The sequence below is a fragment of the Suricata suricatta genome, chromosome 10 (genome assembly GCF_006229205.1).
Source record: "Suricata suricatta isolate VVHF042 chromosome 10, meerkat_22Aug2017_6uvM2_HiC, whole genome shotgun sequence".
Lineage (NCBI taxonomy): Eukaryota > Metazoa > Chordata > Mammalia > Carnivora > Herpestidae > Suricata > Suricata suricatta.
This window is the reverse complement of record NC_043709.1, coordinates 36650935-36676192: the sequence shown is the minus strand read 5'-3', so window position 1 is coordinate 36676192 and position 25258 is coordinate 36650935. Positions and strand designations below refer to the sequence as shown.

The 25258-nt window shown below is 33.7% G+C and overlaps 1 protein-coding gene and 1 non-coding gene across 2 annotated transcripts in view; both read left to right on the top strand.

Annotated features, from left to right (window-relative positions):
• Positions 1-25258, top strand: part of PTPRQ (protein tyrosine phosphatase receptor type Q) — a 194975-nt gene that overhangs the window by 107316 nt on the left and 62401 nt on the right. Inside the window, exons 26-28 of the mRNA XM_029954974.1 lie at positions 153-476; positions 17311-17432; positions 23164-23350. Coding sequence (XP_029810834.1) covers positions 153-476; positions 17311-17432; positions 23164-23350 — 633 coding nt within the window. The remainder of the gene's footprint in view (positions 1-152; positions 477-17310; positions 17433-23163; positions 23351-25258) is intronic.
• Positions 17818-17920, top strand: LOC115305822. The gene has a single exon (XR_003915013.1). It is a non-coding gene; the product is annotated as a U6 spliceosomal RNA (small nuclear RNA).

Sequence of the window (25258 nt, the reverse complement as noted above, 5' to 3'; positions counted from 1 at the left end):
TTAAACGTGGTGATACTAATCTAAGGGCAGTTGTAAAGAGAGACAGCCAGTAGGTACATAACAGAGACATAGTTTGGGATCCGTTTCTTTCTTCCATTTACAAAATGTTTGGTAATTCTAATTGCTTTTAATTTTTCTTCTTTAATTTTTAGTCCCTAGTGTTCCCACAAATATTGCTTTTTCTAATGTTCAGTCAACCAGTGCAACATTAACATGGATGAGACCTGACACTATTCTTGGCTACTTCCAAAATTACAAGATCACCACTCAGCTGCGGGCTCAGAAATGCACAGAATGGGATTCTGAAGAATGTGTTGAATATCAAAAAATCCAATACCTTTATGAAGCTAACCTAACTGAAGAGACAGTGTATGGATTAAAGAAATTTAGATGGTACAGATTCCAAGTGGCTGCCAGCACCAATGCTGGCTATGGCCATGCTTCAAATTGGATATCTACACAAACCCTGCCTGGCCGTAAGTATTATCTTGTATGTGTATTTATACTTTTACGCTCAGGAAAAGGCTCTTTGAATGCTTTTCCACAAAAATCACTCAAAGCATATGTAATGATTGCTCTTGCAACTTTAGTTTTATATTGGGGGCACTTGCAAGGATAAGCACTGGGTGTTATATGAAAACCAACTTGGTAATAAACTAAATAAAAAATAAAATAAAAAAATAACAGTTATGACAGTTTATAAACCTAAAAAATATATATATTTTAAAACTAATTAGTTAGCCTAGTTGCTTAGACAGCGTTAATCATAATTAGCTAAATAAAATTTCTGTTACTTACCCTGAACACTATCAACATGGAATTTTAATGGCTTCTCTGCAAAGGAAATAAATATATACACATTTATAAATAAATACACACATTGATATCTGTTAATGATTTCTACTTAATACAATTGTGTGTAAAATCACTGAACATGAAAATAACTGAATTAGTCTATAAACTAATGCACATAATAACATTTGTTTTTAATCTAATTGAATCCCAATGGGAAATTTCAATTAAATTATTAGTTAGGGTTTTTCTCAGAGTTTCAGAGCTGTACCAAGGTCCTAGAGTCAATAAAGCATTATGGGCCTCTCTGTAGTGTGTCATTAGGCTATACTGACTTGCCGCTGAGCACCCTTAGTCCATGCCTACATTTTTCCTTCATCTGTAGATGCTTTGCTGCATTTAAGCCAGACTTTACAACCTTCTCAGTGACTTTAGGCGTGTGTGCACACACAGGCACATGCACACACACACACAGACACACTCTGTCTCTCTCTCGCGCGCGCGACAGCTCAGACAGATCTCTCAGCAAGCAGCTTTTCAGCTTGCGCTTTTTACCTAAATAAAATTCTGAGGAAGGAAGTACCAGGACTGCAACTCCTAGCTTGAGATATGGAGAAGGAAAAAATACAGAAAAGGAACACATAATAATTTTTCAAAATTATTCTGCCATCTACCCATCTTTCAGGACTTTTGTATTCAAGAAATCTCTTTAAAGGTTTTTCCATAGAAATCACTTAAAGTATAGGTAAAGATGCTTTTGCAACTTTAGTTTTATATTTTAAAACTAGTTGCTCTACTTGGTTAGATAACATGATTACCCATGAGTAAGTAAATTTATCCTGAAACATTATCTACATAAAATTATAGTGACTTCCATAAAAAAACAAGTAAATTGTAAATCAGGTCCTGCAAGTCAGAGCTCTGAGGAATGGCTGCACTTTCTGATATGCCACTTCCATCTCAAGACATCCAGAGCAAATTTCAAGTTGGCCAGGTCACCCACCTCAACACCACCCCACATTAACCATCCAAATAGGGACCTTAAGTTACCATTCTTCTCTCTTGATCAAGACTGTTATTAGATGAGTCCTTTCAAATCCAAATCACATTTTCCTAAAGATTTTTGGTATGCATAAGTAGAGTAACACACACATACACATACACACACACACACACATACACACACACACACACAGATTTTAAGTGATAAATAGAGGCTGTTGTAGGCCTTTATAGATAGAGAAATAAACTTTGAGCTGGAAGTTTTATTTTTAGGTCCCTAATGGTGCCTCTTGTTACTCTTCCCTGGAGTACCTGGCATAATGTTTGCATAGTAAATTTCCAATCAATATTTGTTAATGCACTGCAACATTTGAGATCGAATCCAAACAATTCAGCCTTCAACACAGTTATCCAGCCTCTGCTCCTTGTAGCACTTTGGCTCAGTTTCTGAAGTATCCTCCCTTCTGGTTTTTCTCCTATCTTCCCTGGCTTTCACGTCTATTGATAGATATAGATAGATATAACCCTGAAAGTTAATGTGATCTAAACACTAAACCTTTCATCCTCCAACCTTCCCTTTCTCAGTAAAGTTCACCATTTGGTTGAAGAAAATGAAAATCTGGGAAGAATTCTTTTCCTCCTCAGCTCTGCCAATGATTTATTTCAACTGTGCCATCTAAATACACGTCTCCATTTGCATTGCTCTCATACAAGTCCTATCTTTATTACTACTACCACTGCATTAACCTCTAACTGACTTCCTGAGCTTTTAGGCTGATCTTTTTAAACCCAAATCAGATGATATCACTTCTTTGTTTAAAGCCATTCAATGAATTTCCACTGCTTTAGAATAAAATTCAAATTTCTTAACACAGTTGACAAAGTCCTAAATGACCTGGCTCTTACTTAACACTCTAACTTCATCTGTAACTACTTCCCCACTCACTATACTAACCACTTACTGTCGCTTGAGTGCACTTAACTGGCAGAGCTTGAGCCTTTGCTCTCCTTGTTCCTTTTGACTGGAATGTTCTTTTATTTCCATCTTAACACGAATGGCTTTTCATCATGTATACCTCTACTTAACTGATTCCTGTCCCGAATGGATTTCTCTGACCACCCATTCTAAAATAGCTTTGCAGTATTTTTTTAGAATGCTATCTTATCTTAGTGAGCATTTATAATTATGTGATAGCTTTTCATTTTTATTTGTTTTTAGAATCTGTCTTGACTATTGCTATTTCTTATTGCCTAGAGAATGGTTCCTGGTAAGAGTAGGTACCCTATAAATATTTCCTGAGTGAAACTTGATTTAATAAGCTGGAGTGGGTAGGGAAGAGTGAACTGTCTTCCAGTTCAGGTGAACTGAGCATGACGCTGCCATAACACAGAAAAGAAAAACATAGAACAATCATATTTGGATCGCGTTCATTGAATAAATATGGTTATTTTAAACCTGTTGATTTTGAAAATAAGTAACTATTCTAATACAATTAGCTAGAAAACAGAAAGAAATGCATACTTAAAGATAGGAACATAGGTAAAGCTAGAAATTTTAGTTGCATCAGCCAATAAGAATAAATAAAGATCACACATGGAGATTTGATTGAAAAATGAGACATTGACTGAATGAATAAACTAAAGTCCCAGGGCAACTGGAAGGTAAGTGAAGGGTACTATCATGAATGAATGAAGCAGGCTGATGTAAGGCAGTGAAAACTGAGACAAATTAACAGAGAATGTGCTCTCTAAAGTCTGATTACCATCCTATAGGCAGGCTATGCTATCAGGACTTCTGATGTTTTCAGAAAAACAGAAAATTTAAATTTTTTAAATATGAAAACAGTCAATGATGATTATTTTTTAATAGAAAAACATTTAGTTGTCCAAACTAAGCACATCTGTGGGCAAGATCTGGCCTGTGGAAGTTAATTTGTAGCCTTTGGTTGAAATAGACCTTGTGCCTGTGCATCAGCTGACACTGAGGATTTCTGTACCACTGGCACCTACTTTTAGGTACTATGGTAAGCCAGCATGTGGGCTTTCTACATGAATTATCTCTTTAAGCACTCCAGGCATAATGATAGATGTCCCACTAGCATAAAATGACAATTAGAATGATTAATTCAGAATCTGATAAATGAAACTATGAAGTTTACTTTTTAAAGAATACCACATTCTTTTTTTAATAATTTATTTTCAAATTGGTTTCCATGTAACACCCAGTGCTTCTCCCCACAAGTGCCCCCCACCATGAGCATCACCCCCTTCTCTTCCTCCCCTCCCCCTTCAGTCCATGGTTCATTTTCAGTATTCAATAGTCTTTCATGATTTGTGTCCCTCACTTCTTAATGTGAAAATTTAGGAATTTTTCCGTTTGAATATCCTTGCTTCCACTCTCGTCCCCCCTCCTCCTTACCCCCTTCTATATCTATGACCCACTTACTAGAATTTAGTCATTTTCAATTTCCTACTACATTTTGCTTATTTTGGGCTAGAAGATTAATGGTAGAGCATTGCAAACTTTTCACAAGAAGTGTGAGCTTTTTTTTTTTAATAGCATTATTTTCCTAGTTTTATCAGGATGCCTCTCTTTGCCATTGGTGATTGGTTGGTTGGTTAGTGTTTGATGCAATGGAGAGTAATCTTGGCTTTTCTTCACACCAGCTTCCAGGTCTTTAGTTTGTGACTAATCCACAGAGTGCCTCTCTATGGTGCACTAATTTGTCTTTTATCTGGTATTTTTCTTCCCTCTGGATCTAGTATTTCATTGCCACAAGTTGAATTCACCATCAGAGAATACTTAGGTATGAAGACATTTGTCAATATATAAGCGGGTTTCTATACTACTCCTATTCCCTTCCTCTTTTTCTTTATGCTTGAGAGCTGATTTTCTACTCTGTTATCAATAGAATAAAAAAGTTTTCCTATTTTAATTCCAGAGGATACATAGAAAGTTGCCTTTCGACCACTACAATTAAGAAAGAAAAGTAAAAAGATTTATATATTTCAGAATCTGTGACAACAAACATATGATTTTTCTTGGCATTTTCCAACTTCTTAGTTTGTCATCTGAATACCATATATGTATGAAAATAGGAAATTGTGTAAGTTATGAGAATGAGAATGAGTTACTCATTTTTAGTCTCAGGAATAAAGAAGACATTTTTCTAAATTTTATATATAATGTACATATAAAGAAAAATATGGAACAATCAAATTTTATTTGGGTTTATTAAATAAATATGGTTATTTGAACCTGTTGATTTTATTAAGAAATAACTATTCTAATCCAGTTAGCTAGAAAACAGAAAGAAATGCATATTTAGAAATAAGAAAGTAGGTAAAGTTAGGAATTTTAATTGTTTTAGTGTGTGTGTTGTGTGTGTGTGTGTGTATACATATAATTTATTATACACATACTGAATTTCATAATTATACAGTGAAAGAAAAGTTTTATTTATTATATTAAGCCCAGGAGACATCATCTGAAATTACATTTGATATGAGAGACAAAAGACACTACATGTATTATTACCAGATAATGTATATAGTGAACTAACGTATAATACAAGAATAAAATAGTCAAGCAACAAAAAATCTCAAAAAGCAGTAATGCTTTTTTAAGATAAAAAATAAGTAAAGATTAGGCATTTATTCTAAATATTAAAGATGAAAAAGATTAAAGACATTTTATAAACATAAAAAGTAACCTGGATGGAGAAAATTAATAAGTTTAGTATTATCTATCATTATTTTAAAAAGTATTATGTTCTTTCATAATATAAGAAGATAAAATGATGAAAATGAACAATTTCTCTCAATTATAAAAAAGGCTAAACAACAACACAAAATTAGTATAAATCACTACTTCAGTTGTGTACATTTTTAATGGCATCGAGTTGCACCCAAGCACTTAGTATAGAACCTCACATCAAAGCTTCAAGTTTTTTGATAAGGAGCTTAGAAATTGAGGGCTAGGTTGCTATAAAATTTTTCTAAATTGAATAACTTTAGACCATAGTAAATACAAAATAATAAATACAAAATGTTCTAAAATGGCCTGTAGAATAAGAAAATGTGTAATATTAACTCTCTTTAAACTCGTAAAGAAGAGCACTCAAATTGAAGATCCAGAAAATGAAGTGAGAATGCAAACTGAGAATTCATTTCGGTTACTTTCTCAATCTGAATCTATCACTAGAGTGAATAAAGGAAACAATATTCAGCCAACTCAGTCTAACATTTCATTCTCCCACATATTCTGATCTAGGTAATTGAAGCCAAATTGCTTTTCTCCTTAAGTCATCTGTATAACAGCCATAACTCTCTACTTCATGCTGAGTGTGTATAGATACAAACATAATAAAAAAAATTACAAACGACAGAAATATTTAACTTGAAACATTAAAGTCTTGCAGATTATTTTACTCATCTTTTTTCTGATTAACCCTTATACTCAAAAGCAATTTGAGTTGTGTAGGGGGGAGGAATGTAGAATGGAAGGCTGTTAAATATCTCCAAGGTGCACAAGGAGTACTTATAATGCTAAGGAAATGTACAATTTTAAAGAGTGTGGGTGTGAAATTAGTATGGAATGAAATGGGACTCTCATAATGTGCATCTCCTATAGACCACCAGGATTGGAAGACAGCAAGAAAGGAAAATTCCTGGGGTAACACTTAGGTTGTGAAAGCCACAGGATACCATACTCATGAGGAATTTTAACTACCCAAACATCTGTTAGGTTAAAAAAAATTCAACAAAACATGCCTCATCAAAGAGGCTTCCAAGGAATGCAACTTTATGATCTAAAAAGAAGAAAAACCAAATAGAGGGCAAAATACTCCTTACCATTTTAAAAAATAAGAAATCGTTGCTGAGTTACTATATATCCAATTATTTTTCTTAATTTATTCTACATGGTGTAATGTAGTTATAATGTGATAAGTGCTATCATAACAAAGGTAGATATTATCCCTTCTATAAAGAAGCAATTATATAATGGCAAGAAGAGATGTTAGCCAGAAATAAATGGGAAAATATAATGCAAGACATAAAGAAGCCCATTTGGTGGCAATGCATTTTTAGAATGGCTCTAACCTGCTGACACTAGAGGAAATGAATATAATTTATTCTAGACATGATGATTGTACTTCTGTGAAATTGGTTAGATGCTGTTAAAGTCTTCTCAGTTAGTTGCCTGAGACTCCCAAATGTACAATTCAAGAGGACATCTCTCTTCTAGACCTGTAGGTTGAAGTTGCTGGCATGACTGCTTAGGTTTCCACAGACATGTCAGACCCCATTATTACCGGTGCCCCTGCCCCACTGCAAACCTTCCCGACCTGCATGTTCCCTGTTTCAGTGCATTGTACCACTGCTCACTTAATTGTTCAAACCAGCCATCTAGGAATTAATTTTAATTCTTTCTAGCTGTCCCGTACTCCCAAGTCCATACCTGAGTCTTAATTGAATTTACTTTCTAAGTATTTCTTAAATTTACTTTTCTCTGTTAAGGGTCTCTAAATCGAGACCCTTAAAATTCATTTCATAAAGGGGTTTCTGGATGACTCAGTCGGTTAAGTGTCTAACTCTTGGTTTGGGCTCAGAGCATGATCTCACAGTTGTGAAATCAAGCCCTGTGTCAGGCTCTGTGCTCACTGTGCAGAGCCTGGTTAGGATTCCCTCTCTCTCCATCCCTCTCTCAAAATAAATAAATAGACTTAAAAAATTTAGTTCCTAGACTATTATAAAAGTTATCTAAATGGTCTTTCTGGTCCCATTTTCTCTACCCTCCACCTGACTCTAGCTTTGGAATATGCCTGCCTAACCATATTGCTTCCCCACTTAAAATCTTTGACAGTATTCTATTTCACTGTTGCATAAAGATCATACTTTTTAGTATGCTTTATAAGATCTGTGGTTTTTGCTTATATTCCGCATATATGCCTTGCTGTATCTCTTCTGTGCTCCAGAATCTTTACTATTCTTTCTTACTATCCTATCTTCTTTTTGGAGACCAGCTTCCTTTTATGTTTCACACCAGACACCTCTTTTGCAAGCCTTCTAGGAGTTCCTCTTTCCACTCACATGTCTCAAAATTGTTTCTGAAGTATTGAACATATTGCTTCATAATTGTTTTTCCCTCTCTCTTTTGTGGAGCTCTGAGCTCCTTAAACGCAGAGTGACTGGGTGATTGTGTCTTATATATGTTTCTACCCTCCTACAAGACTAAATGAATATGGTATTTGGACTCAAGGAAGACATTTGACTTAATGTGAAAGTCTTTCAATGTCAAAATTCTCCTTTGCAAAGTAGTTCATACTAATTATTTTCTTCAATCATCTTTTCTCATCTATGACTTGTCTTTTGAATACCTGCATGGTTATAGCCAAAATTAAAATTCTCCCAGTTACTGTACATGTTTAATATGTTCAGCTTCTTTTATTTCACAAAAGTAGTCTGTTTTATGTTGTTGATATTGTTTTATTTTAACTTTATTAATATAAACACATTTACATTAATATACATAAATAAATTAATATAGGAAGTATGATTACTGCATGTAGGAAAGAAATATGCATATAATAAATTGAGAAATGTTTTAAACACTAAAAGAAATTAATGCATTCCTATTTTAGAAGCACTAACAGTAGCTAAATGATTAATTGAGGTACTAAACTTAATGAATTTATATAGCAACATGGGATCATAATAAATTGATAGTCCATGAAGAAAACAAAGGAGAAAAATGTCTAAATTTGGGCTTCTAAGTATGATTACAAAGAAAGGATACTTGAGTGAAATCATAATATAAATGACATAATAGTGAGCATATAAAATTGAATAATTTCATAGAGCATTCCACTATATATTTAACTCAGAAGAGCTTTTGGTAGGTTATTAAACAAGTTTTCAGAGCTTAAATAAAAATATTTTGAAATTCCATTACAAAAGTAATGTGTTTTTCAGCAAATCACTAAAAATCAAAAGATGTTATAAAGTCCATCAGATATTTTTTAATCATTAATTTTATAGAAAGACCAGTCATCATAAGATAAAATTCAGAAAGAATCTATTTCCCCTAAGTATAGCTAGCTGCATTTTAGCTTTCAAATATTCAAATTAATTTTTTCACCTTCTTATCTCAAACTTCAAATCCTGTGTTGAATTATATTTATTTGAACTTTCCTGAGAATCTTTTTTTCTCTTCATCCAGAAAGAAATGTGAATTTAGGCTTAATTCTTTGTGATTTTCAGCCATTAATCTCAGTTCAGGTGCCTCAGTATTAGGCTCTGGGTCAACAAGACTTCAGCTTTATTTTCTCCTACATTTACTAAGGAAGTGAGGAGAACTCTGATTTGACTATGGAAAACACCCAAATCTGCAAAGACTGTATCAATTACTCTACCTAGTAGTTTAGGGCACTTTTTGGTTGGGCCCAGTGACTGAACGGAAATAATGACAATAATAGCTTATGAAGTGTTTTGTTATGTGCTGGTTCTGTCCAAAGAACTTTACACCCATTGATTCATTCATGAGCTTCAATTATTTCTAGGGTAGGGTCTATGCTCTTAGATCCTGACTAGAACTTGGGCAAAGCCTCCTGGTGATATGAATATACCACAAAGAAGAAGCAGAGGGGTGCTAAGTAGGAAATATTCAGATGAAATCATAATTTAAAGGAAATAATAGTATGCATATAAAATTAAGCTGTTTACTAAAGCTTCCAACTATATAGTTAATGTCAAAAAAACTTTGCCAAACCTTACACAAGATTTCCAGAATATAAATAAAAATATTTTGAAATCCCATTTGCATAAACAAATGCAATGTCTTTTGCAGCAAAAGCACTAAAACAAACAATAAAAAGAAATGTTAAGGGTTATCACTATGTGATATTATTAACTTTGACAACTGGGACTAAAACAGACCTAGAGATATTATACAAGCTTCTAGTGTATAATCCAGCTATTTCCATTCCCAAACAGATTGGAACTTTTAGTTCCTTGTCTCTTTACTATACATCTGATAGTTATCTTACCCTGATTATACCTGCATACAATGAAGGGAAGAATAAAATAGGAACATTTACCCTGGCCTAACACTCCATCAAGGTGATGGCCTCATCTGAATTATTCCAAGTGGTCCCTTCACAGAGCTTCAAGTTACTACAGAACTGATGATGTTTTCTTATGCTCTTATGGAACACGATGGCTTGTTATTACTCTAGGAACATTGGAAATGGGAGGGTGTGACAGTAGGGAGAAGCCTTTAATAGTTTATCCAGAATAAATGGAAGATAGGAGACCAGTCTGGAGAGTGTGTGTTGGCTGCATGCATATTTCCACATCTATCACCATGAGATCACAAGCCTCCCACCACTGCTTCCTTAGCCATCACAAAAACCGTGATTTAATCCCTACCCAGGCTTCTGATGCAGTGACGTCTGGGGTGTGACCACAGAATGTGCTTTCCTAACAACTTCCCAGATAATATTGATGCTGCTTGTGTGGAGACCATATTTTGAGAACTGTGGTAGAAAGTTACTTTGTAGATGTAATGCTATTCTAGGAAAAGATGTATTATCTGATCCTAAAAGCAATAATACTAATATTAGAATATTTTTATTCTTACCTGGCATGATTGGTATTAGAAGTAAGAGTTTTATGTACTTGGTATTGTTCTTTCAACTTAAACCAGACTGAAATGACTCAGAAAATTACTCATTACACATCACAGAAAATGGTCATTCAGTGAGGTCTAATTCCATGGGCATCCATGAATCATCCTCAGTACTCACCAAACAGTCTGACTAGACAGATTCTGAGGCTGATATTTGCCTTTGCGATGCTATCTTACTGTTGGGAAATCTAACTATAAAACAAAATAAGGTCTTGTGGAATGGTAGGAAATATTTTACACACCAGCCGTAGTGTCCCGTGGTAGGCAATGAGATCACTAGAGCTTAGAGAAACTTTCAACACCAAGGAAGAACAACTGATTAGTGTAGTGTTGTAACCAGTGTGATAGGCTCTGAGATGCTCTTGGCTCACATAAATAGAGTCAGTCTAATTGCTGAACTTCTTTAGGTCCCTTGGTGAGCTGAATTATTTAAAATGCGAGGAATCTACTTAACCATCCAGCCAATTAGATTTCCTCTAGTCCTGAGAGACATGTAAAACTTAAAGGTAATTTTTCCAGGTGTGCTAAATCAAAGTGAACTCACAGTCCTAGGGGCTAACACTTGTATAACCTGAGAAAGAATGGAGTCCCTCATTCAGTGATGACAGTAGCTAGGAATCTGGTGGTCTGCTGTACCAAATCCTGAAACCGATATACCCTGAAGGGTAGGCTCTTGAAATAAACTTTAAGCTGAACTTATAGTCAAGTGGATATACAATTTAAATCACATGTGCACAGAGCTCAAGATTTTCTGTCTTGTGAGTTGTCAAATCATTTATTTATTTATGATTATTCTTTTAGGAAAGTCACTAAAGCATGGCAAACTAAAACTATAGAGTATTTTCTACATTTTTCATCATTAAATTTTCAGAGATCTGCAAAAGGCAAAATTATAACAAGTCTTGAATGTGCTTATTCTAAAAGTATAGTATTAGACACACCAAAATATATGGTTTTTAATCAAACTGGCATAGACTTAGGGGCATTAAAACTCTTATATGTACTAGGCAAAATGATGGTCTATCCAGACTCACCTTTCAGCTAACACACTTAGCATGGGGACACAGATGGATGGGAAAGATGACCCTGACCCACATAAGACCCACATTCCTGTGCAAGGATAGAAGCATGATAATCAGGAAATGATGGTTGTTAGTTACAGAAAATGCATTATTGTGAAAACCAGGGGAAAAGTGCTTATGAGAGGAAGTGATTGGATTATGGGGAATGAGAGAATAAAGATAGATCATTCCTACTGAGTAAATTGCTGTGATTTATAAGAGAAAGGGTATAGTGATATCTTGGCCCATTACGGACTAGATTCATTTCACAAACAATCTTAAATCAGAATGTGACAGTTTATGGGGAGACAAACAAAGTCTCCCAAAGATGCTTATACATTACTAAGCTTTTAAACTGACATATTTTCAACTCTCTATACCTTTACTGCTTTAAACTTCCTTGATTTTTATGGTCGGCATTTATAATTGTAATTTTGTATTCCCTCTTATGTGATTCTACTAATAGTTTAATTCCCACTGAAATAAAAAGAAAAATATACTGGATATATTTTATTATGTATTTTTGGAATTTTGACAATTTCAAAAAGAATATTACCTAAAAGAAATTTGGAAATATTGTATGTTTAAAAGCACACTACAATATTTGGACATTATTAAAATATTAGATGTTATTTTTTAATGGACTTGAGCAATTTGGCTTTCTATATATTTATCTTAAATTATCTATGAATTAAATTGGTGCCTTTAATTGCTTTATACAGATAAAATAAGTAATTAGTTATATATCATATTCATATAGTATGTTCCTATATCAGTTTAGTTATGTATGTATTTACTTTTATTTATTTTTTGTTCATATTTAGGAGTTCATATCCTATTATATTCTAATCCTTCATGAATGCAAATTGATACAATACATTCTAAGAGAAATTTTTCACACAGAATTCAACACTGGTAACACCTGTATAACAAAACAAGCAATTTCATTAAATTTACTGAAAATGCAAATGCTGTTTAGAGTGATGATTTCTTAAGAAAGAGAAAAAATAAAATCTTTGGGAAAATTTCAAAAAATGTCAAAGCACAGCTCAATGAGGAGCTAAATAACTTGCCTTTTGACAATTATTGTTTAGTGAATAGAACTGAAAATATTTAGTTGTCCAAGTGGTTACTGTGTGCCATGAATTCTCTTTAAATGTCATCTTCCTCTCAGCTCTGCTTGGGGGGAGCAGACATTCCCTTATACGGGTGTGATTACTAGAATTTAAGGAATGATTGCAGGGCTGACATTTTACTATGAAAGACAAGAGTTGAAGCAAGGCCTCAATACTGCTTTCTCAGCTGGTCTACAGACATATTTGCTTACAAGAGTAGCCAAGGTTTCCCTTGAGAAATGGTTTTGGATCTGTCCTCACCTGAGACCCAAAAGATCCAAACTACCAAACACAGGAGATGTAGACATATTTCCTTGGAAATATTTCCAGAGATAAGCTACTATCAACATAGTCCCAGAAAATCCTCAGTAAACTGTCTGTAATGTCTGGGCAACAATAATGTACCATCTTGCCTGCTAGAATGAGTTTGGTTTAAAGGTTAGTCATGACAGCCACTGAGTTGGTATACTTTATAGAGATATATGAATTCGATTTTGGAGATAATATTTCCTCTTTTGATCTAATTAAATTTGACCCATCTTTCTGGTATGAGTTAGATATTAAGTGTCAAAATCTACAGGGCTCCTTTAACTATGAAACTATATATGGCATTGTCTTTTTGTCCATATGGCCGTTCTTACAAAGACTCTAGCACTGGTCTTAAAGACCCTACACTCACCTGCCCTCATTTCCTCTCTTACTCTCATTCTGATCTGGCTTCAGGCTCGCTGGAGTCCTTCCTTGTAATTCCTAGAGCACAGCAGGCAAAATCCAGCCTCAGTAACTTTGCATTAACTATACTCTTGTCTGTGACACTCTTCCTTTAAACATTCTCATGCTTCTTTACCTCCTTCAAATCTTTGTTTTAATGTCACCTGCCTAGAGAAACAAGGCCTGACCACCATTTTTAAAAATAACTTCCATCATCCCCACTCTCATTATCCTGCCTCACTTTTTGTCATGGTGCATATCATTTCCTAACATGGTATATACTTTACTTACATATTATTTATCTCCCTCCACTAAAGTAGAGTTTTTATGAATTTTTATCTCTTCAATTTTCTTCTCTGTCACCAGCACTTCAAAAATACCATGTAGTAGGTGTTCAATAAATAGTTCTTCAGTGAAGAAGAGCAGTTACATTCTAGAGACTCTATATGGATAGGCCCACAACTACCTCCATCATGTTTATAGGCTTTGTGTCTTCTCAGTGTCTGGCATACAGAAGGTACTCAATCAATATTTGGTATTGGGTGAATGTATACATTTTATCCAAAATCCAACATGACATTTGGGTATAAATAAAGAGAAAGGGAACCTAAAATATTTTCTTAAAATGGTATACTTTAAATTTGTAGCCTGTGAAAAAATTTCTCCTTTCCACAATGCTTCTTATGGATCTGGAAGGCAGGTTGTGCAAAAAAGATTAATAAATATTAAATAATAAAAACATTAATTATTAATTAGTAGATGTCTTAATAAATTTGTACTTAGCTTCTAGCTTATCCCCTTTTACAGAGTCAAAAGCAGAGGATAGACCATTAAAACCTGCAAGCCATCTTACATTTTTCAAAGCAGATTTCTCCTTGAGGAAAGTATGCAACAATGATCAACAATGGTATACCTTGTCCTGAAGCGTATCCACTCCTCATTTAACATTGTGAATAAACAGATTCAGGGATGCTCTTTGTTAAGTTGCTACTTGTTAAGGTGGGCATAACATTTCTGAGGAATATCAAGCTTGGGAAAGAAACAGGGTTGCTACTCTTAAAGATGAAATACGTTATTCTGTTAGGGCATCCAAAAGTAATTAATTATGCTGGTGGCAGGAGATCTCTCAGCTCTCATTTGTTATATGTAATTATCTAAATGAATTATGCTACAATTTGAGGCACTTTTCAGAAATCTGGGATCCTAAAATTAGAAGTAATAATGTTGGAAGATCTCAGGATATACAAGTGTGTTCGTACTGGGATTCCGGGATCTCTCCACATTAGATACCAGAAAAATCATGTTCCCAATTCTGTCATCAGTATTAGCGCCTCACTACTCATCACATCTCTGAATCCTGAAGCATCCTCTCTGCAATCTCTCTCCTGGATGCCTCCTTGGGCCATATGGACTAGATCTCTGAGTCAATATTCAGAGAGTCAATGTTGCACAAGGGTCAGAAAAGATACATGTAAGAAGGATACATTTGGCATTTCCCCACAGAAACTTCCCTGTACAGGTTTGCTATGTTTGCTAGATTCCTCTGCTGTTATATCTGAATACTGCTTTAACATATTTTAATACTATCCAAAATATATTTTTATAGGCTAAGCCAGGTACATAAATTCTACACATAATATCTCCCTTAGAAACATATTCTAAGTGCCAATAAAACATTCATAGTTTAAAGAATTGTCACTACTATTAATGTTTTAAATAACTATGATACTGAAATGCACCTTTTGGGTCTCTTTAGAGCATGTGACTCATATGGACCAGATATGTTTGCCATTCTATGCTCTCTCGATCTGTAAGGAATTATCTGAAATATAAAAAAAAAAAAAACCCAAAAAACTTCTTTTCCATCCTGGTCTTGTCTTCCTAGGTCTAGACTTCTTCTTCAAACTGGTAGTGAGGGATTTTACTCTTTGTGAGTGTCTCAGACTCAATGAGCATAAATCTAAAATTATTATCTTCTTCCATACTCCTGTCCCTACCAAAACCAATATCTGGTCCTGAGTATGCAGTTGTTGTGTGAATTCTATCAGCATTTTCTTGATATTAACCTGTGAATTAGCTTTTGCTACATATTCTATGTCAGTTTTTACCTGCATATAATTAGCTTCAAGTTTAAAAAAATTTTTTAATTAAATTTTCTAAATAACTCCAGGATTTGTCTCTTCCTATTCATACCTAGTGCCACTAATCTAATTTAGGATCTCGTCCTGTCTCATCTGGCTTTTTGGAAACAGCCTCCCTGGGCTCAGTGCTTCAGAGCACTTAACTTTTCATAGCTACTTGAGTTTTCTTCCTAAATCATTAGGAAAATCATTCCTTTTTCAAAAACCTTCAGTGACAATCTATTATTTAAAGAATGAGCCTCAAATGCTTCTTCTAACTTAGTTCCCAAAGGACTACTTGAGGCTTGTTCCCTACTATATCCCTCCGTGAACACCATTCTCTCTGTAACATATGTATTCCTTGGATTTAGGGAATCTAAGTTATTTTTGTTCCATAGGTTCCTTCACCAGTCTGATGAAGTGTGTGGACCCTTTCCTAGGATAATATTTTTGAATGTATAAAATAATAAACATAAGATTACCAAGGGAAGCAATTATACAGTGATAAAATTCTATCTGTCTGTGGACCCTGCTGTTTATGTATTTGTGGCTTTGGTTGTGATCCTCTTAGCAAAGAAGGGCCCTTAAACCTGCTCCTCTGATTATTAAAATCCTTCTCATCTTTCAAAGCTGTTCAATTCCCATCTCCTCTGTGCAACTTTACCTAAACTCCCTCCTCCTTCAGTATTCACCACTTCTCCCTTTGCCCTCTCATAGTAGATTCTTTGTATTTCTAATTAGTCTTTATCTTAACTTTGCCCTTTATTATAATATATTGTATTAATTGACAATGATGGGCCAAATAGTAAACCTACTGGCCACTTTTACACAGTTTGAATTCATGATTCTTTTAAAAACTATGAAATATGCATCTGAGGAGAAAACTCAGGTCCAGAAATTTTGTTGTTTGACCAAGATAACACAATTGTGCTCTTATAAAGTATTTGAGGAAAAGAGTATTTTATCTTCTTCTTTATACCTTCTCAGGATCTGTGGAATAATATTTGTACAGTAATGTTTGTTCATGTGGATTAAAAATCAGAAATACTGTGAAATACTTATCTCCCAACATTTAATATCCTAAGAATTGACAAGGGACCATAGGATGGCAGAGAAATGCACTAGATGGGACATACATTGTCCCATCTAGTATGACCAAATCTTTCTTAACCCTCCTAGTTCCTAACGGTTTCACAAATTAAAGATTCACACAAGGGTTTTTGGTAGTCAATTCTTTAACATATTATCTCTTGTTTTCCACTCTTGATTAAAAAAAGCAACAGTAATAAAAATAGAACAAATTAAAGAATTTGTTTGGAATCATAATGAATGCAGTAAATGTTTACATTTGTGATGATATCAGTGGTATAACCTATTTCCTATGTTACTCCCTCAGTGAAAACAATAAAAGCAACTCAGTTTTAAATTAATTCCCTTATGCCAGTTTCACTTGCTGTAGTCAAACATGCTTCTGCAGGTTTTCCTAAAACAACATTGTTAGGCAATCTATTTTTAAATAAAACTTTTATTCGAAAATATTTAGTTTGCAATAGTAAGACTTACATTTCAAAGTATTATTTTGAGTTTAAAAATTATACATTTATGATCATTTATCTCTCATGTGGAAGTTTTTTTATGTATAGTAATTATATTGCAAGGAATTACTTCTTTCAATTTGCCGCCTTCAACATGCTGTGAACTACAAATTAATGTATAATTAATTCAATACCACTATCCTTTTTTCATGGCCTTTTCTATTATTGCATTGTAACGAATACTAACTCAAATGTCACCAGGTAATTGATTTTCTATCTCGATAGCTCCAGATGGTCCTCCTGAAAATGTGTATGTAGTTGCAACATCACCTTTTAGCATCAACATCAGCTGGAGTGAACCTGCTACTATTACCGGACCAACATTCTATCTGATCGATGTCAAATCGGTAAGGAGTGTCTTACCTTCTGCAAAAGGCAGTATGGAGAATGACTATACATTTTGGAACTAGACTTTTGGATTGTAATTCTAGCTCTGTTAGACCCTAAGCGTACACTGAAGTGTATACCTAGGCAATCACTCTGTGTGTACTTCACTATATACATCTGTAAAATAAAGATTAATAATAATACCCAGGGTATGAAGATTTTTGTGAGGACTAAATTTAAAAAATATGCAGGAAGAACTTTAAACATTGTTTGACACATAGTAAGAGTCCAAAAATGTACTAAAGTATTATTAGAATGATTATCATTATATTTATCCTCAGGATATAGATATATCTAAACAAGTGGTTAATTTAATAATACATTTGTTTAAAATACAGTGAAAAAGTACTTTTTTCAGCAGCATATGTACTAAAATTGTAAATACAGAAGATTAGAATGCCCTCTGTGCAAGGATAACATGCAAATTTATGAAGCATTCCATATTTTAAAAAATATAGTGAAAAAACCCCTCATAATACAGAAGGTGAAGGGAGAAGGCATGAAGAGAAATAGCTCCCAAATAAGGTAACATCACAGCTTAATTTTGAAAAATACCTGAAGCAGACCATATAAAGGAAGTGGTAATAAAAATGTGAAAAGTAAGGCTCTCTCAAGAAAAAACAAGTAGTTTAGGAATCCTTGATGAGAGCATTCAAGAAAAGTATTGAGAGAAGCTAGATCAGGAGGCAGACTGTATAACATGTAACAGAGTTTGGATTTTATGAAAAGGCCAACGGAGTGTCAGTTGAGGAGTTAAAGCAGTGTTGGGATATAGATTTCTATTTTATAGGATCAGCATGGTTGCACTGCAGAGGACACAGCAATCTTAGTACAAAATTAGGCAAGGGGTCAAGAAGCTACTAGAGTAACTGGGTAAGAAAAAATAAAGACAGAAAAAATGTAGGGAGGGAACAGAATGAAAAATATTTTAAGTCTACAGGATATGCCAAAAAAATCAGTGGATGGTGAGTGAGAAGAATAATTGAGATGACTTTAAGATATATGATTTGGAAAATTGTGAGGAGAGAGAAATTTTAAGGGGAAAGGAATGAATTCAGTATTCGATGCACTGAGTTTGAGAGGCCTCCACGTGAAGATACCCCTTAGCAGTACATTATATAAATCTGGAGCTCAGGAGAGAAAACCCGAATTGGAAATTTTGGAGGTGTTGGTATTTAGATGATAGCTGAAATGATAGGAATAGATGCGATTAAATATGGAACATGTAGTAAGACCCTGTTCTCTAAGAGCGAATCCTGGGGAAGACAAACATTTAAATTAAAGGCCATTGAAGGCACCAGACTAGAGTAGCCATCCACACAGAAGGACACCCAAGAAAGGGAATCAGGTCTTTCTCTTAAAACAGGGTGATCAACAATGTAAATAATGCAGAGTTGTTAGCTAGGATGAGAATTGGAAAAACTGTGTTAGCATCCTGCTTGGGTTCCACTGGGCCTGGTGACCTCTCTCTTCTGGTGGCACCTAATGTGTTAGGTCAGGTAATTTATGGGGAATTCTAATCTCTTATTCTCTATGTCTACCTATCTTTTGTTTACTTTTATATTTTCTTATGTCTGTGTTATTTCTAAAATGGAAATGCTTCTATTTCAAAAGATCTATCATGATTAAAAGAAAATTTAAGGGGTTATTGGTGCATTTGTCCTCCCATTCAGTCTTCTGTTCATGTTTCCTTTTCAGAGCATATTTCTGAAGACTTTTGGTTGGTAATTAGCTAAACGTAATCAGCATGCATGACAAACGCTCTGGGAGAATGTATTAAAAGCAAATTATAAAATGATAACACAGTGTTCAAATTAAAGACACTTTATTATTGAAAACATTTGTCCTGATTGTGCTTAAAGGAAGGGAAAATAAAACATTTTTTAAAAAGTGATTTATAACTTTATTCGCAGCATTATTGTTAAGAGAACAGTTATTGTCATTGAGGTTATTATTGTTAGTGAGCAATAGAAAGAAGAATGTGCGATGTCATAATTTCTTATTTTATATCAGTTACACAGTAACCTGTCTATAGCATTACCTTATCTTATCTAACATTTTGATATAAATATATTATCTTCATTTTGCATAAAGAGGAATTGAGGCACAGAAATTATAATTTCACCAATTAAAGACCTGGATAAACGCAGCAGATAGGAGAAAGAAAAAACCATCATGTAGCAAATAAAATACACCAAGTTGAAATACATGCTCATCCAAACCTTTTGAGTCAAAGTGAGCAAGAATTCAAACAGATCCTAGCACTTTATAGTTTTCCTTGGATTCTTGGAACTGAGCGTTTAGTTCCTTCTTTTCTTCTTTCAGCATATACTTTTAAATACATCCAACATTCCAGCATTGTGCTAAGTGCTGGATATGTATAAGTGAATAATTTTCATGTGTCACTGTCATTTTAGAGCTTATCTGCAGCTCATTTCATGGATATATAATTATCTGCCTTCAAAAATCATTGGTTTCTATGCCAGGGAAAAACACGTCATTGAATTGAGGACTTATGGTATAGCCTGGACTTTGTCAACTTCTAGCCACAAGGACATAAAACTCTTTTGCTAGGAGACTTAAATAAAGCAGAAATTAATTGCATATGTTAAAAAATAGTGTTATATTCTAAAAAAATAAAATAAAAAAATAAAGTTAGAAAAAAATGCAAAAAAAAATAGTTCATGAATTACCAAAATGTGACAAAGGGATACAAAGTGAGCAAATGCTGTTAGAAAAATAGTGCTTATAGACTTGCTCAATGCCGGGGGCGGGAGGCCGCCATGAACCTTCAGTTTGTAAGAAATGTAACATCTGCAAAGTGCAATAAAGTGAAGTGCAATAAAAAAAACAGTGCTATTATAAGAGATCAATAATTCTAAGATATAAAAAATAAAAACTTTCCAATTATTCTCAGAAAATAGAAAGTATAAAGAAGAAAGTATCAATATTCAGTAATCTCATCATCATAAGATAACTATTTGTAAAGATATGTATACACCTATTTCTTCTAATAAATTTATGATCATAATATACATATAACTTTGTGTATAATTTTCCATTAGAGTCATATTAAAAACATTGTATCATTAAAAATCTCTGAAACTATGAAAAAAAATAAAGCAGAAATTGACAATCTTAAAGATTTATGGTGCGGATATACCATGGGTGCTACTGCTGGAAATTAATGCATCTTACAGTCCTTTGTTCATTGTTTCCTTTATTTTTCAAAATAACAAATATTTATTGTTTCTATTCATCAAAACAAGGATGCAAAACATAAAGTTCTGCTCTCAAGTAGCTCACGTTCTAGTGGGAGACACCAGAATATAAATAACTAATTATACTCTAATTACAGAATATGAAGTATGCTGGGGTTTTCGGAATATAAACTGGCAAGGTTATTAAAGTTGTTATGAGGGCCAGACAGTACAGAGAAGACTCCCAGAGCAGGTTGAATTGACTGTGGAATGAAAACAGGTGTAGCAGGTGGGGAAGGGTGCAAATGGGGCAGGAAGAGGAAAGAAAATAGAACCAGAGTCTAATAACTGACATTGCTTATAAAACCACCACACTGTAAAAATGATGGGACACATTTCATAATAATAAGTGATGATCAAATGTAACATGAGCAAACAATCTAGGGATTGATGGAAGCAGAACAATGAATCAAAAGGTGTGAGGTTTCAGTCCTGGGTAAGTGAATAATTAATGATTAACAATCACAAAGAGTAGGTTTAGTGAAGAAAGATAATGAATTTTTGTACATTTCTGTGTTTGAGGACCCAACATTCTTTTTGGACTTTATTCAGTGTTTTTTAAGATAAAGTAGATCACGATCATGTTATGTCATATTTTTACTACTCAATATTTATTATCCACTGTTTTAATGGAAGACATTGGATTACTATAATTTTATTTTTATATGATCAGTCTCAGTGTAGTAGTGTAGAGAGTTCTGGATTCTTCAAAGACTTGGAAGAAAATCCCATCTCAGCTGCTAAATAACTATGGAATCTTGAGAAATTCACCTCAACTCTATAAAATCAGAGTTCAAGTAGGTATAGTGGTCAGTCAAGCAATGTAAATGAGAAGTCAAATGAAGCCAATTGGGTAAGGCAGTGATGAATTGGACACTTCTGTCCCATAACAGAAGGCAGCTATCACTCGTCTCTAGATGATTGTTACCCAGCATGAATATATCCCTAGTCTTAAGGAAAGATTTTTATGTGATGTCTAAATATTGACAGCTAACTGAATCATACAGACACATTTTACCAGTGAGTACATGCACTTGATCAATGGTATTGCCATGCTGACTTCTTTTCCGGCACTTTAGAGAAGTGCAGCATCTTCCTTCAATGCTCTGCCTGAGGTTGGAACAATCTATTTGACTTTGCAACACACATATTATTTATTAGCCTTTTCCTGTGTCTCTCATAGCAACATCTTCTTTAAGTTAAACAAATATCTTATAAAAGAGCATTTGAAGAATATTTTGAACAAAAACCTTTCAAAGTTACAAGGGAGGGTCAAGTTGAAATAGAACCTAGTAATGGGAACAATGTACACAATCTGGTTTTAAGTGCTCCAATTAGGATACCTGAGAGTATGCATTTTAGGATTTGAAATTTTCTGATGTTCATTTAAGGAAACCCTCCTTCTTAATGCTAATAATTTTAGCTGTGTTGAATCCCTGCAGTGACTAGGCCAGACTCTCCATCAAAGACACAGTATGTTTGAACACACTATACAACTATACTTAATACACCTAAGAATGCTCATTTTTGCACATCTAATAATTACAACATCCAAAATTAATTGAGTCCTTATTCAGTGCCATGGATAGTGCTAGATGGGGATTTTTCAAACTGCCATCTTGACTAAAAAGTTTTAAAAGAACTGGAATAAAAAAAGAGCAGAAAATATCAAAGTGCATTTCAGAAAGAAGTTGTATTTCTCAATATTATTTTTAAGTGATAAAGAAGTAGGTATGTGTACACAGAATCCGAAGCAGGTTCTAGGCTCTGAGCTGTCAGCACAGAGCTCGACCTGGGACTCAAACCCACAAACTTGGAGATCATGACCTGAACTGAAGCCAGATGCTTAACCAACTGAGCCATCCAGGTGCCCCTGTGTTTTTTTTTTTTTTTGATAGGTCATGTTCAAAAAAATATCAAAATCTCTGTGCCAGCTACTTCAGATCTATTTTTATAAATCTCAATAAAACACTATAAATAGATATTATTACTCCAATTTTACATACAGAGAAAGTAAGACACAAAAAACATAAGTGCCTTGTCAAATTCTACAGGAACTATTATGTGACCAAATTGGGTTTTTAATCCTTAATGGTTAATTACCAAATCCTATATTCTTTCTCCTATAAAACGTTGAAGTAGAAAGTAGAGTTTCATTGACACAAGATGATATTTACTCGTTCACTGGATGGGTTGATTACTTGTGGTTGGTTGATTGATTTTCTTTCTTCTGCTTTCAGTTGTTGGAATAATTGCTTATAAGAAAACTGTTAAAGTAGCATTTTAGATTTCCCAGGACAGTCTCACTGTAAGAAAAAGTAATTTAAATCTTGGCCAGATACATAAACCACATGTAGCTTTGTAGTATTATGTTTGGTGATTTGGATCTCAAGGGCTACTTCTTTTAATTACTAGCCATTTTTTCCTATAGGTAGATAGTGATGAATTTAATATTTCCTTCATCAAGTCAAATGAAGAAAATAAGACCCTAGAAATTAAAGATTTGAATATATTCACAAGGTATTCCGTGGTGATCACAGCTTTCACTGGAAACATAAGTGCTGCATATGTAGAAGGAAAGTCAAGTGCTGAAGTGATTGTTACTACTTTAGAATCAGGTAAGGCATATTTTCCATCATTGCTAAAAATGCACAAATTTAAGAGTGTTTCTTAGCATTTCTCATACTGCCCCGCATAAAGAATATGTGTTACAAGAAATTTTTAAAGTGTATAAAATTTAGTGATCCACCATAATTGGCAAAAGCGAAGTTTTCTGTTTATGTTTTTTAGGCAAAGAGGAGTTATGGATAATAATTAGTTTTTGGAAATTCAAACAGATTAGCTCATTGTAATGTGCTGAATTATATTTTTATATTTATTTAAATGCTAAATATTTCAGAAATTGAGTTACCTTGCCTAGGTGATGATATTTCCAATGGTCTATGGCCACTAATGCTTCATGTAAAATTCCATTTTAATTTTTCTGTCCATGACTTAAATGCACATAAAAGTGATAATACTCTATGATTATGTAATCTGAATCATAGAATTCAGGTCATGCTTCCAATATCTTTTTTCTTCACCTAATCAAATGACAGGTTTTATTATATAACCTATTTAATAAATGTCAGAATCCATACAGATTTCCTCAAGTTCCTACGTGCAGGGTCTGAATGAATAAGGTTATAACCAATAGCCTTAAGTGTGGAAAGTCAGCTTCCCAGAACCTGCTTCCCGTATCCTCCTTCAGACTCCTGATGTTCTTTGCCACCAGATATATCTTTGGAAAGAGTGTATGAAGGGATGTTTTGATATAGTTTTTTTGTTGCTATCTGTAAGGTAAGTATAGGAAATAAAAAATGTTTTTTAGCTAGTCTTTTCATTATGTTATATGCTCTAATGTCTACAAAGTTACGGTTCTACATTAAAAGATAACATCTTCTCCTCAGCACACTAAAATTTCATGTTTCCATTTTGCTGCCACATATATCCCAGATATATATTTTCTTATGATACTTTTGCACTTCTCTCTCATCCTACCTGTGAGAAAAGATGCTACTAAATTTATTCACACTCATACCACAATCATAGCACTGATCGTCAAATTTTGAATGTGCGACCTCTCCCAAAGATATTGTAGTTTAATCAATTATACTAAATCTCTAAGAATAGAATTTTAGATGTAAAATAAAAGATGTTCAGAGAACAAAAAATTCTTTCCAGCATTCAGAGAATTATTTCACTTGTCCAACCCTAACCCTGATCTGATTTTTAGAGGAATCTCTTATTAAAATAAAATATTTTTATATCATAGACATGTATAAAAGCAAATGTGAAAATATATCTTGAACCAATTTAATTTTTACTTTAGTTATGCATTTTTTTCACCCAAAGTGTGATATTTGACACTATAACATGTTTATCTGTTTCTCTTTTTTCCTCACTGTTATGTATTTACTTATTTTTTGCCTGCTACAGGACACTATCTATAAAGATATTTGCAAGATGATAAATAATATATAAAGATAATAGAGCTTAAGCATATGAACTATTGACAGTCAAATATTAACAGCCTTCTTCAGGGAAATTCCTTCATTTAATGTGGAAGACGTATCCATTTCAATTTGATCAAAATAGATAATTCATGCAATCAGTCACTTGTATAAAGGCACTAATTATGTAGTACAGCAAGAACTAATTACTTTATTCATAAATTAATTTTATTCTTATGTGTCTTTTTTTCATGATAGTTTACTGATACTTAGCTGCTCTATGTTAGGCCAATGTTTATCACAAATAACATGGAATATCTGAAATATATAAACAACTCTAAAAACTCAACACTTAAAAGAAGTCCAATTAGAAATTGGCAAAAGACATGAAGAAACATTTCACCACAAAGGAGATACAGTGAGCAAATAAACTTATGATAGGATAGCTTTTCAACACCATTAGCTATTAAGGAGATGCAAATTAGGACCACAATGAGATATCACTATGCTTCTACTAGAACAGATAAAATAATA